Source organism: Macadamia integrifolia, chromosome 2 (genome assembly GCF_013358625.1).
Source record: "Macadamia integrifolia cultivar HAES 741 chromosome 2, SCU_Mint_v3, whole genome shotgun sequence".
In the NCBI taxonomy this organism is placed as follows: Eukaryota; Viridiplantae; Streptophyta; class Magnoliopsida; order Proteales; family Proteaceae; genus Macadamia; species Macadamia integrifolia.
The window spans coordinates 20,783,731-20,797,602 of record NC_056558.1 but is presented as its reverse complement, the minus strand read 5'-3'; the positions used below and the strand labels follow the sequence as shown (position 1 = coordinate 20,797,602).

Genomic DNA, 13,872 nt, shown 5'->3' with positions numbered 1-13,872 from the left:
ACTACGGTGACCACATATTTAGCCATATGGTGGAGACAACCCTTAATTCAGATGCTTTCAGAATGGAAGACCCTCATCATGTGCATTTCATATGGAAAAAATAAAAATGAAGAGGCATCCCTATTGGTTTCTGACTAAATAATTCTTGAGTCCTCTTTTTTCTTGAGACCAAGTGACGTAAACTAGTTCAGAGCAGGAACTTAGAACAACCAGCTTTAGGAGAAACGTTATAACATAACACAGAAATCTCAGAATAGTTCATACTCCGCCAGATTCAGCCTGCAAATATTGAGCTAAATCAGATAGTAGAATGATGAGTTTCAGAGTAATCCTAGTGCTTCTTGGATTTCTGGTAGCAGGTCTAGAACTTTAAGAATAGATTAAAATTTTGCGGAGCCAATAGCCGGATTTCAGAGAGTTTAATGACAGAAACTACTGTATAAAATCTTTGATCTTGATAGTAAGAAAGATATATAGATAGGGTAACAAGGCTAGGTATCCACTAAGCATACTACTGAATCCACAACAGCAAAAATGAAAGCTATATTTCATTAATTTGTATTTGAGGCCTTACAATTGGGTTACATCAAGGATCAACTTTAATCCCTTATTTTGTTCGCTCTTATCATGGATGATTTAACCAAGAACCTTAGGTTCTGTGGTATATGCTTTTTGCTGATGATATTGTTTTGGTGGGTGAGACAATAGTAGAGATTAACACTAAGTTGGAGCTATGTAGATCGTGATGCGGATATGGGTTCCAAAAGCTGGAATCGGATTGCCTTGGGGCCCACCCAATTACCAAATAACTGAACCCAAGAATAGAATGGCAGAATTGTAAATATTTGGAATCTTGTAATAGGGTGGCAGGCTTGTAAATAAAATGGATATTAAAAGGGTAAGTGGAAGTTAAAGTAAATGATGGGATATGAAGGGAATTAGTAATTATTGGGTTGGGATAAATTAGGAAGCAAAATTGAAAGAAAGTATAATGGGGGTTAAAGTCAAAAGGTGAGGGCAATATGGGAAAAACAAAATTTAGGGTGAAAATATCAACTCACGATGGAAGTAGTTCCTTCTTCCTTGGGATCAAAACAGGGTAGGCGATTGGGAGGAGCTTCAGTTCGAGAGAACTTCTCAACTAGACCTCGGCTTGGCCTGAAACTTCAAACAAAAGGTCACTGCAGCAAGTCTTCAATGAACCCAGCACCACAGATCTTGACAGCCCAAATCTGAAGTGTTTCGAGCCTGCAACCAGGTTTGGCGGTGGTAAAACTCAGATCTGAGTGGTTTGGATTTCTTCACAGCAAAGCCAAGTTTTGGAGGAGATGTTCTAGGGTTTGTGTTGGCTAGGAGAGGGCTACCTTCACTTAAGATCTCAGCCCAAGCAGATCAAGCACTGAGGAGATCTAAGAGCTTGAATAGGGCTGCAAATATTGCCGGAAACAGGGGCTTTCCGGCAAGGAGAGAGTCACAAAATAGAACCAGAAAAGAAGAAGATTTAAGAGAGGGAAGAGGAAAAGCTGATCAGGGGAACGGGAGATAATCGCAGCTCACTGCAACCATGGTTTCAAACCTGGAAACAACCAGTCAATTCTCAAAACTCAAAACTTCAAATCTCCATTGTCTTACATGAGTACTTAAAGGAAAATAACATCAGTTAATGAAAACTAATTTAAAATGGAAACTGACCTAAATTAGCAACTGAAATCTGAAATTGAATCTCCCTATTAACTTGACCACACTCTACAGTAACAATAAAGGAAACAAATCAAAGTACTAAATAATCCCAATTCTACCCACGCCTAACTACATCGGATTGACCTTGGAATCAAGAGGTTTTAAGATAAGTAGAATGAAGACCGAGTATATGGTGTGTAACTTTAGTCATTCCAAGAAGGGTAACGAAATGGTGAAACTTGAGTAGAGTGAGATACCGCAAAATGATTACTTTAGATATCCATGTCAACCATAGACAAAGAAGGTAATGTTTCTTAGAGAATTAAAGTAAGATGGATGAAATGGAGAGGTTCATACGAAGTGTTGTGTGACCAACGTATTCGTAGAAAACTTAAAGGAAAATTCTATAAGATAGTCGTAAGACCAGCTGTGATGTATGGGGCAGAATGTTGGGCAATCAAGATTCAAGAAGCGTAATATAGATAAGGGGGTTGCCATGATTTGGGACAAGCTCCAAGAAAGTTGTTTGAGGTGGTATGACCATGTTCAACGAAGGGCTTGGGATGCACCAGTAATGAGGAGCTAAAAGAGCTAGGTGCAAGCCTAAAATGATCATAGGAGAAGTAGTGAGGAAAGACATGCAAAGTTTAGGTCTTAACTCTAGTATGACCTCAAATAGCGCTGTTTGGTGGGCAATGATCCATGTAGCCGATCCCATTTCGGTTAGATGTTTTTGAGGTGTTGCCTTGTTCCTTTCATTTGTACTTTTATTATTTTCCCTCTCACAGATCCGTGTTGCCAACTCCATTTAGTTGGGAAAAGGCTGAGTTGTTATGTTTGAGGGCATAGGCTACATCATCTATTTTTAGATTTTGTAAATAGATTTCCTAAACTGATTTGTAATTCAAACTACTATTTGGAATAGTCAAAACTGACTAGTATTTGACACTTTTACTCAAATTTGGACTCTAAAAAAGGACTTGTGGGACCTCTGGAACCACACCCAAAAGATACCATTGGAGGAAAGCTGCGTGGCCCTTCACTCCCTCCATATCTGCCTTGATGGCTGACTGTACCCAGCCTTCCTTGCAATTGTCGAGGCCTGGTCTTTCATGGTAAAATCTTAGTGGTGTGGTGCTACACTGTAGCTCTATTTTTCTATAGTAAATTTCAGTTTGTTTCTGAACCTCCAAACTAGCATGTTGCTCCCATGCTACTATATGTGTGGCTGTAAGGATCAGGTAGATGGTCTAGGGCAAGCTAATCCCCTTGATTTACGAGTAGGGGAACGGACTTCCATGAGACTGCAGTTTGAGGTACTGACATTTTACCTCAAATGGATGAATACAGCACCTCAGGGGTAGAGACTCCCCCTCTTTTTTTAATATTTTTTTGGAGGGGGCGCACCAAGGTGATGTGATTTTTTTATTTGTGGCAAACCCTTGTAACCACATCATGGTTTATCAAAATGGTTTGGTTTTCGTAAGACCTGAACGTCTCAAATTTGGTGGTGGGTTTTGTCATAGTAGAAGTTCTGATACTGAATCTTGGTGGCCTTATATTCAAATGATGAATCCACTGATAATAAGGTTGGGGGTGAGTTTTTTTGAACCTGGTGCAATGGAATTGGTGCTAGTAGAGAGAGGTACCTTTGAATGTGATGTTAGTGGAGACTATTTTGTCTTTTGAATTGGAAGTTGGGTTTTGGCGGGGTGCTAAAGATGGGGTAATATCGAATGTTGGGGCTTCTTATTGTGTATCCTAACATGTGGCTTATGTCACTTTTTTGCTTTGAGGCCAGGTTCTCATTTAATCCTCTCCTAGATGTGCTCTAGCTATGACTGAATTGTATAATCCTTTTATGTGTTTTCTTGACAATCTAATGAAAGCCACTACAAATATTTCTGTTTCCTTGAAGCACTAGTATATATCTTAATGGGGTTTTCTTGCTTTTCAGTACTTTTCAATTAAATGTTAACACGTAGTGGGGACTTGTTATGCTAAAATTTTAATTACTAGTAACAAATCATGCCCATTATGGTTTTCCAGTCGTGCTGTTGGATATCGTTTTGGACCACATCTTGGAGATACTGTTCCATTGCTTATTAACTACTGTACAAGTGCATCAGAAAATGATGAAGAACTTCGTGAGTACAGCTTGCAGGTATTATTTGTCAACGTATCTGTAGGTTGTATGGTTTTTGGAAATTGAATTGCCTGTGCCTGCATTGATTACAGTGTTATTTGATTAGGCGCTGGAAAGCTTTCTACTTAGATGCCCCAGGGATATTTCTTCCTATTGTGATGAAATTTTGCATCTTACTCTGGAATTTTTAAGTTACGATCCAAACTTCACGGATAACATGGAGGAAGATACTGATGATGAGAGCCATGAGGAAGAGGAAGATGAGTATGTTTATGGTTTATTGGTGTAGACTAATGGAGATTGTGATCTCATGTTCATTCTAACATCTAATTTTATGTCCTGTAATACTGTAGTGAGAGTGCAAATGAATATACAGATGATGAGGATGTCAGCTGGAAAGTTCGAAGGGCAGCAGCCAAATGCTTAGCTGCCATAGTTGTGTCCCGTCCGGAGATGCTCTCAAAGCTTTATGAGGAGGTATTAATTAAAAGAAACCATTCTTTTGCTCATCTACCAGAGTTTAGGGATTAGTAGCCCCTCTACTGTTGCTGTTACTTTGTGTGTATTCTGCCTGACTTAGCTAGAGTTTGTCCAATTAATGATTTTAAAAACAGATTGTGATATGTGGGTTGTGAATTGTGTTAAGAACTTTTTGAGAGAACTAAATATTGTGTAATCTCCCCTACTGCCATGATCCTTTTATTCTAAGATTGGAAAAAATTTTCTGGCACTGCGGCACCAGTGGCCATTTCTGCCTCATGGAGGCATGATTTGATCAATCTGGTCAGTGGAGAGATGGGATAGATGATATGATAAATAAGCAACCAATCCCAGCCATATGGTTCGCCATGTGTACATTGTTTGGGGAATGGATTTGGATTGCCTATTCTGGCCGAATCAGATCAAAATCCGCTGGATCTGATTCCCGATTCAAAAAATCGACCGATTTGTAGGGTCAAGATCGATTCTGGCCAAATTGGAATTAGAATCGACAAAGACCAATCCCGTTGCCAATTCCGCTTTCTCGAACCTTGCATGTGTAGGATTTTGCTCTTTGTGTTTTCAACAATTCTTTTTTTTTTTTTTTAAACCCTCGCACGGATCCATGTAGCTGACCCCATTTAATTGGGAAAAGGCTTAGGCACCGTTTAACAATGTTCCTGCCGTTTCTGTGTCTAGAAACAGCAAAAACGACTTTTCACGTTTATGTTCCGAGAAACGGATTTTTGGGTGTTTGATAAACCTGTTTCTTGAATCGTTTTTTACCATGCTCAAAGATGGATTAGAGTGAAAGGGGAAAAAGGAAGGTGGCCTTCAGTGGAGGATGACGATTGTCCTTTCCGCTGCTAAAGAAGATGGACCTTCAGTGGCTTTTCTTTCACTGTTTTTGGGAACATCAGAATTTTATCGGGCTTTTTACAATGGTTGTCGTTCATAGTCATTTCTAGAAACGACAAAACATGTATGACTTGTTTCGTCACTTGCTTTTGGCCGTCGGTGGTGGATGACGATTGTCCTTTCCGCTGCTGAAGAAGATGGCCTTCAGTGGCTTTTCTTTCACTGTTTTTGGGAACGTCAGAATTTTTATCGGGCTTTTTACAATGGTTGTTGTCCAACGTCATTTCTAGAAACGACGAAACATGTATGACTTGTTTCGTCACTTGCGTTTCTAGGAATAGAAATTGATATAAATTTTGATTTATATTTCTAAAAATAAGAGAAACGGAACGACTTTATCAAACGCTATTTAGGTTGTTTCTCCGTTTCTGGGAACAAGAAAACGCAGAAACGATAGAAACAGAACGTTGTCAAATGGTGCCTTAGTTGTTGTTGTGACTTTGCCAAACTATTTTTTAGCATTGTATTGACATATGGAAAATCAGTTGGTATTAAAATTAATTTATGACCAGATGAGAGTGACGGCAATATGTCTTCTTAGTTTGACCTGCCTACCGTAGAGCAGATAGTAGTTTACGTGTGAGTGGAGTAGCATTTGCCATGGTTCGAAGGAAACGGAATCATATCGGGTGCATTGTCCGATTCGAATTGGCTGAGCTTGACCCTGATTCCAGCTGATTCCTGCAAACCTAGAGTCTACCATTGTTCATGTTTGATCCTCGTTTTTGGTCATTGTTTCCTTCCTTTTGTCAGTAAAGTAGTAGAAAATCAAGGAAAACCCCGTCTGTTGTAGCAAGATCCCTAAGTTTATTTAATCAAAAACTCCAAAAAAATGGGGAAATCTTTGCTTCTTCCCAATTCCAATTTCAAGGGTTCTGGCTGATTTCATGTCCAATTCCGAGTTCTTGAACCTTGCATCTGGCACTGTGATGGTTCTAAATACCCACTCCCTGTAAATTAATGTGTTCCTGTTGTGATATTATTCTGGTGATAAGTATGTATAATTGATGTTTCTCCAACTGTGCAGGCATGCCCTAAATTAATAGAAAGGTTTAAAGAACGAGAAGAAAATGTCAAGGTAGTGTCAAGTCATGCTTTCTGGATCTGTTTTTGCGTCTTATGATTAATTTTCAGACTCTATTATGGTGCAGATGGATGTATTTAATACGTTCATTGAGCTACTACGTCAAACTGGAAATGTTACAAAGGGACAGACCGACATGAATGAGTTGAGGTAATTGTTATTATTTTTTAAATCTTGAATAGAACTTATATCGTTTGTAATTCGTTGATTGGTAACATAAATATATTTAGGAAAAATTGGAGGACTCCAGTCATCGTTTACAGGGCACCAAACAGTTTTGTGGATTTTTACCAATCCATACTGATAAAGTTCAAAAAATGCCTGGATCTCTGTTGTACCAATCTTTAGATCCTTGATTCGATCCAATAATGATCACAGAACCTTCTGGCTCTGAACAGTCTGAAGATTTTTCTCAGAACCTAATGACCCTGACCCATCAGTATCACTGTCCAAAACCAGATTATTACATTTTTGTGTGGCAAGATTTCTTGTTATGATTTATGTTTGTAGGTAGGAGGTTTGTGGAGGTAATTTTATCCTTTTCTTGGTTGCTTGTGTGGGTTGTAGGGCACTGGACCTTGCTGTCTTTAGAGCCTCTCTCTGTGTTTATGTCCAATAACGAGCTTTCACTGATGTATAAATTCCTTAGATGTCATTCAAAGTAAATATGAGAGGGCTTTGTCACTGAAGATTGTTAAAGGTAAAAGATACATTTTAAAACTGTATAAATTTTTACATCTTACAAGATCCGACCAACAATTATCTCCAATACTGGATTGGTCTGCTTTGTCAAAATTTTGAGCTTGGATGCCTAATCTACCCTATGGGGTGTGATACTGGATAGTTTTAACTACCTAGGTAACACTGGGTGTTATGGGCCTAGTGCCTACTACACGAGCCTATGAAGTTTAGGGCTGATGACACAGATGATGAGATGAATGTTGTAAAATAATCAAAGCACGTCAATAAAAGTAAACTTAAAATAACTGTAGATAATGAGGAGGAATAGGGTAAATAATATGGTGTGTGCATTGCTAAGAACAGGGTAAGGGAGATAAGTAATATGAGGTAGGGCTTCAAAAGGTGACAGTAGTGGTTGGTAGTCGTCTTTGCATATCCTCCTTGTTGTATTAAGACCGTTAACCTTGCCCTACAGTGTATGGGTAACAAATCCTACTATCCGGGAGCGTAAACAGGTGACATGTGTACTTCATTATTCCTTTGCAAAACCTAATAAACAAACATTAAGTAATCAAATACTCAATCCATACAATTCCATGGAAATGTTCACATGTAAATTCGATGTTCCCCAAGTTGCTTTGGGGAATGGGGATATGCTTTTGAGTGTAGGATTAGGAATGGGCCTAATTACTTGTTTTATGTACATAATTGCAAACAGGCACTTAATTAGGTGGGTAAACTGGTAAACGGGTAGTGTAGAACCCTCCTTACCCTTACCGTCTCCATTTTGTTAAACAGAGTAAAAGCTTTGACCTTACCCTACCCACTAAAGCTAAATGGAATCTAATCTTCCCTTACCTCCAAAGGGGGGTCAACTAAGGCAGACAGATGAATGTGTAAAATTTGCTGACCTAATCATATGCTTGTAGATATGTTTTAAGAAGTCTACTTGGTAGCCTACAGCTCTTGCCTTTTTGTTTCTTTCAGGTTCTTTTAGAATTCTATTAGTGATTATAATTATTCTTGATGTGGGAAGCCTGAAATCCAATTGGCTTTAAAAAAAAAAATTTATTTAAATTTTGGTATATTACCTATTCTTGCTGTTATTTTGATTTCTAGGTGCTGTCTTGCTAATCTTTATTGTTTTTCTTCATTTTTACTCTGATCATAGTTGCTGATTTCATGAGGTTTACCATGCCGGCTGCTTATTTATTGACTCTTTAGTTTCTTAAATCTGCATATGGAAGTTTCATTGTTTGGATATCTTCTTCGAGATTTGACGATTTGTTATAAATCCTTGAGCTTGCAAAGTAGCCTCTTTTTCTTCATGCACTTGGTCCTTTTTCAATCTGATCCAATTGATCCTTTAACTGAATCAGTGAATCCTGTCCTGCAAATTTTTAAGTTTTCAGTTGATGTTATTTGCATTTGATTAGCTTGTTTAACGTTTCCTGTAAAAGTCAGTAGAAAATGCTATACCTGCCAAGAACATTGTCTTTTTCAGTTTTTTTTTCATTTCCCTCCCTTCTCAGTTGTAAACCATAAAGTATTCTTCCCCATTGTAACTATATCGCTTTTAAAAGTTCTGTTTGATTATTCCTTAATTATTTCACTCCCTCCCAAGTGTTCCTTAATCCTAATTTCATTGGGTTACCTCCTGGTCCAATAACTTGCATTGTTACAGCTTACAAGGTTTTCTCAAACCTTTCTGCATCATCTGTAGACTGCATGCTATTTTGTTTATTTAACTGATATTAGCTCAGCCTTCATCTTGATATGTATTAAATAATTTCTGATTTGTAGTTATTGATAAGTTACAGCTGATACTAGTTTGACCCATTTGCAGTCCGCGGTGGTTACTGAAACAAGAAGTCCCAAAAATTGTTAAATCTATAAATAAGCAACTGCGTGAAAAGTCTATCAAGACTAAGGTGGGAAATATACTAATAATTCTTTTCCGATATACAATGGAACCTTTTCTTTTTCTTGTCCTGATCCTTTTATCCTTTGTGCAGGTTGGCGCGTTTTCAGTTTTAAAAGAGCTTGTAGTCGTCTTACCAGACTGCCTAGCAGAACACATTGGGTCCCTTGTTCCTGGAATTGAGAAAGCTTTAAGTGTAAGTGAAACCACGTAATGCTGATGAGCGAAATGGTTTGCTTTTTCTCTGTATATGCTAATATGTTTCCTCCTGCTTTAATCTGCTTTTCTCAGGACAAATCCTCAACCTCAAATTTGAAAATTGAGGCTCTAATTTTCACCAGATTAGTTATGGCTTCACATTCGCCTTCTGTCTTCCACCATTATGTCAAGGTAACATGGCAGACTTTTGTTTCATAATTCATCATGGCTTTAATTTTTCTTTTGGCAATGCAAAGTTTTTTATTGAGAGAGGAGAAAAGAGAAGACAGAAGAAGAATTTTTTATTTTATGCCACCTGCTTTACTTATATTTTACTTTTTTGAAGTTTGGCAATTCCTTAATTAAAATTTTGTTTTTTATGTCTAATCTAAGTTTTCCAAGATTTAATTGAAGTTTTGTAGTTTCTGGAAGTCAGATTTGGCATCCTTTTGAAGCTGTTCATCTCACAATCCTATAAATCTACTTATTTTTTTATTTTTTTTAATAAAAATGTACTTGTTGAACTTTCTACAGTTTGTGGCCCATGAAATTAATAATCAACCTTCTGTATATTATTTATTAATCCAAGTATGAGGCTCAATACTGAAGGACCATCTACAAGACCTGTTGATCCACCAAAGGTTTCATATAGTCATGTATTTGAGTACCTATAGGATTGTATTTAAGGAAACCAAAATACCTAAAAAATTTCCTTTAAATAGTGGCCGGCAGCCTAAGTGAAAAATAATATGTGGTTATTCTTTTTCTCCTTATGTTAGGATTGTTTGTTTAAGCAAAAGCGTGCTGTTTTTATTTATATGATAAAGATATAAATACTGGAAAATTAAATTTTCCTTTGGAGGCCTAATGATGCATTATTCAGCTATTAGCAGAGAGAAGAGGAAGAAAAGAGCCTGCAGTTTGTGTTTTGAGTCAATCTGGATCAATTTCTGGTCCAAACCTGCCCTGTGGTTCAAGTCAGGGTTCAGTCCAATCGTGGGTCCCTTTTTTGTGTTTTTTCCCCTCATTATTTAAGTGTTAGTAGGTGGCTGGATTAGGGACTTTATGAGTCCAGCATTTAAGTTGTTTTCCTTTTTTAATTTTTAATTTTATTTTTATATTAATGTAGAGTTCTAGAGTTAAAACTACCTCTATAGCAAGTAAGCAAGATATTAGCTGAAGGAGTTTTAAGGTTTTATTTTGAGTTTGTTTTTGAGTCTTATATAAGGTTATACGGGGCTTCTGCTCTGCTCATGAATAAATGAATGAAGATAAAGTTTTCAGCTCAATTGGTTGTGGATCTCCGACTAACCTTTCTGGATTCAAGGGTGTTCATGCTCATTGGATTCTGGGTGAACTATTGTGGGGTTCAATAATTCTGCCATAGTTATTAAGGCGGAAAGGCGACGAGGCGTTTGAGGGTCTTCCGAAGCACTTTGGCGATAGGGTGGGCATAAGGCTTCGCCTTATTGAATAAAGCGTCATAGTATTGTTTTTTTTATGTAACCATTTTATTGGCACAAATAGCATATTAAAAATTATATAATTATGTACTTATATGCTAAATAAAGATTAAAGATTAATACCAATGCAAGATATTCATCAGAAAAACTAATCAGTAAAGTGAATAAACTAAGTTCATCTTCATCATTGCATATAATATTACTATGAAAAAAAGTTATAAATATAAAGAAAATAAGGTTGTTAAAATATGTAAGTATTTATTTCTACTCTTGTCAGTCTGATTAGGGCTGCAACTAAGGTTAGTATCGCTGGAATGAGAAAAGAAAACCAGGAAGGAAGAAGAAGAGGAAAGAAGAGAAGGGAACTCTCGTTGGAATCAGAAGAAGAAGAGAATGAAGGAAGAGGAGCAGGGGTTAAGGGAAAAGGAATAGAAAAAAAGAAGAGGAGGAAAGAAGAAAAAATAGAAGATAAAGAGATCTCTGTTCAGTATAAGTGAACTGAAAAGAAGAAGAAGAAGAAGAAGAAGAAGAGGAAGAAAAATAAGAAAAAGAGTACCTTGCTGGAGCCTGAATGGCCTGAGGAACCCTCACTAGAGAAAGAATCGCCAGAAGAGAGTAGCCAGAGCCGGACCGACGAAGGAACACTGGATCTCCCAAACGAAGGAGAAAACAGCCAAAAGGATTTTGCAATTTGTGATTTATTCATCCAAAGTGTGGTTTTTTATTTTATATAGACTTGATCCCATAGTTCTCAAGTGTACAGAATTCCCATAGACTTGGCAACCAAAAAAAAAAGATATGGAATTGGAATCTGTGGTAATACATTAAAAAAGTAATTAACAAGCAAAAACAGAAAAGGAATCTGCCTTGGTCGTAAGGCGCAGTAAGGCGTCACCTTATGTGAAATCCATAAAGCGCATGACTGCCTTAGCCTACCCATACCGCCTTAACCCTTTGGGCGACGCCTTAATAATTATGAGTTCTGTTGTGGATTCAACATAGGATCAGGTGGGATTCCTGGTTCATTCCCTTTTTTAATTTTTCTCCATCGATCGGGTTGAACTATTAAGAATCTCATATCAAAGTCTGGTTTTCTGTCCAAATTTCAGTTTCTATCCGAAGATGGATTCTTCTGTGTTTTAAAATCTGACTGCTGGATTCCTTCCTAATTTGATGTTCGTTCCCTATACCTAATAGAGCAATCAACCAGAACATTTGGCCAATCTGAACTGTGGTGCTTGAGGTATTTGACTTTTTCTTTACTTGTTTGGTTCCTACCTTCCTGCGATTCTGGTTATTTGTGGTTTTCTTAACCCCAACCCTTTAGGTGTTTTTTGCCTAAATAGAATATTTTTGTAGTTTAAATGATTAATGGTGCAAAATTGAGGTACTTAAATCTTCCCTTCTGTTTGGTACCATAATTGTCTTAAAATAATAGGGTTAATTAATATTTATTTTGTAGTTAGGTTTGGCCAAGCAATTTTGCTTGTATATGCTAACACTTTAATTTTTTTTTTCTTACATTTAAAATTTAATTTTCCATGATGTTGTAAAATATATGAGTGGAATAAAATTTAATAAACTAACATTGGTCATATTTTATTTGTTTATTCTATTTATTTACAAAAAAAGTTGTTTATTTTATTTTATTCATTAATGAAGTAATATTATTGACCTATGAATTATTTGTGATTACATTTTTGTTGGTCTCGCAAAGTGTATTCATATTTCATATGTAACTTCAATTTTTTTACATGTATCCAATCATATACATGTATATCCACAGTTAATACCCAAGTAGTTACTTGCTGATACATCTTAGATTCTGGTTTGGTTAATAGGTTTTGTGTAAGTTACTTGGTAAGATTGTTTGCTTATAGCTAACTAGACATAACCTCCTTTAATTGGGTTTGGATCAGTGGTGTGAATAACTGCGGGATGAAAGGGGTTAAATTATTGTGAGTTATACGTTTGTGTGACTTTTTCCCATTTATTGGGCATTTGGGCCGTCAAGTCTTGTCTAGGAATGTTGGGAGTTCTTCCCTGTTCTGTATTTTCTTTGTTCACAAGTCTGATATTGTTTGTGGTGCCAACTAATAGTGTTTATGTTTTGGACCTTGGGTCCCTTTAATTTTGCTGGCAAATAATTTGGACTCTTGTCTTAAGGTAGCTCTCTCTAGATTTTATCTTCTACTATTTTTTCTGTTAAGGGTGGCCTATTCCCATATTTCTCTTAAGATGTGTTTGGTAGCCCAGAAGATAAGAAAAGAAAAGAAGTACAAACATTGTACGATTTTCTTGGTTTAAGAAATTCTCATTGTGTTTGGTATGTCCTGAACCAAGAGAAGATTATTTATTTATTTTTTTTTTTGAATTTCAAAATTCACCTTGGAAATGGTGAAGTCTTCTTTTTCTGCCAACAAAAAGTCTTGCCTAAAACACAAGAAAATAAAAAAATTCTATTCTGTTCTTCTCTTGGTAGCCAAACAGACATAATTTTTTATTTTTCTTACCATTTCATTTCTTTTCTAGATTCTTTTTTCTTTTCTTTTCTTCTCTTGTCTACCAAACGCAGCCTTACTCTTTGGATATTACTTATCTGTATAACTTTTCTATTAGTAGATATTTTGATGTGTCTTTTGCTCGATCTCCCAGAAGATTTACGTATTTGTTGTTCCAGGCCTTGTCTGGTCCTATATTATCTGCTGTTGGTGAGCGTTATTATAAAGTCACTGCCGAGGCATTAAGAGTATGTGGGGAGCTTGTTCGTGTTGTACGTCCACCGGATTTTAAGGTGAAGATTTTCTTTTGGTATTAGTTAACTAATTTAGCACAACATTTCATAACTTGTATTTCATGGCATGTTACTATTATCTGATGCAGGGTTGTGGTTTTGATTTTAAACCTTACGTTCATCCAATATATAATGCCATTTTGACACGTCTTGCAAACCAAGATCAAGATCAGGTTGGTAGAACTCTAAGTTGTAACTTTCTTCCTCGTGTTTGTTGTATCTCATGAAGTTCTTTTTCCAGGAAGTCAAGGAGTGTGCTATTTCTTGCATGTGCCTCGTAATCTCCACTTTTGGCGATAACCTTCAATCTGAGTTACCTGCATGCCTTCCTGTGCTTGTTGATCGGATGGGAAATGAGATAACCCGACTTACAGCAGTTAAGGTGTGTGCCTTGTGATGGAATATACCTGGGGAGGATGGCTTCTTTCAACTTCTGATGGAAGTTATATTAATCTGTTAATACTATGTTACTGTTTATCATGTTACTGGTACTGTGGTACCAGCTTT

General features: G+C 36.8%; 1 protein-coding gene across 1 annotated transcript in view; it reads left to right on the top strand.

The window, feature by feature from the left end:
- Positions 1 to 13,872, top strand: part of LOC122068967 (cullin-associated NEDD8-dissociated protein 1-like) — a 36,552-nt gene that overhangs the window by 6,333 nt on the left and 16,347 nt on the right. The window contains exons 7-17 of the mRNA XM_042632879.1: positions 3,730 to 3,844; positions 3,933 to 4,090; positions 4,180 to 4,303; positions 6,252 to 6,302; positions 6,376 to 6,458; positions 8,836 to 8,920; positions 9,005 to 9,106; positions 9,202 to 9,300; positions 13,252 to 13,365; positions 13,455 to 13,538; positions 13,607 to 13,747. Coding sequence (XP_042488813.1) covers positions 3,730 to 3,844; positions 3,933 to 4,090; positions 4,180 to 4,303; positions 6,252 to 6,302; positions 6,376 to 6,458; positions 8,836 to 8,920; positions 9,005 to 9,106; positions 9,202 to 9,300; positions 13,252 to 13,365; positions 13,455 to 13,538; positions 13,607 to 13,747 — 1,156 coding nt within the window. The remainder of the gene's footprint in view (positions 1 to 3,729; positions 3,845 to 3,932; positions 4,091 to 4,179; positions 4,304 to 6,251; positions 6,303 to 6,375; positions 6,459 to 8,835; positions 8,921 to 9,004; positions 9,107 to 9,201; positions 9,301 to 13,251; positions 13,366 to 13,454; positions 13,539 to 13,606; positions 13,748 to 13,872) is intronic.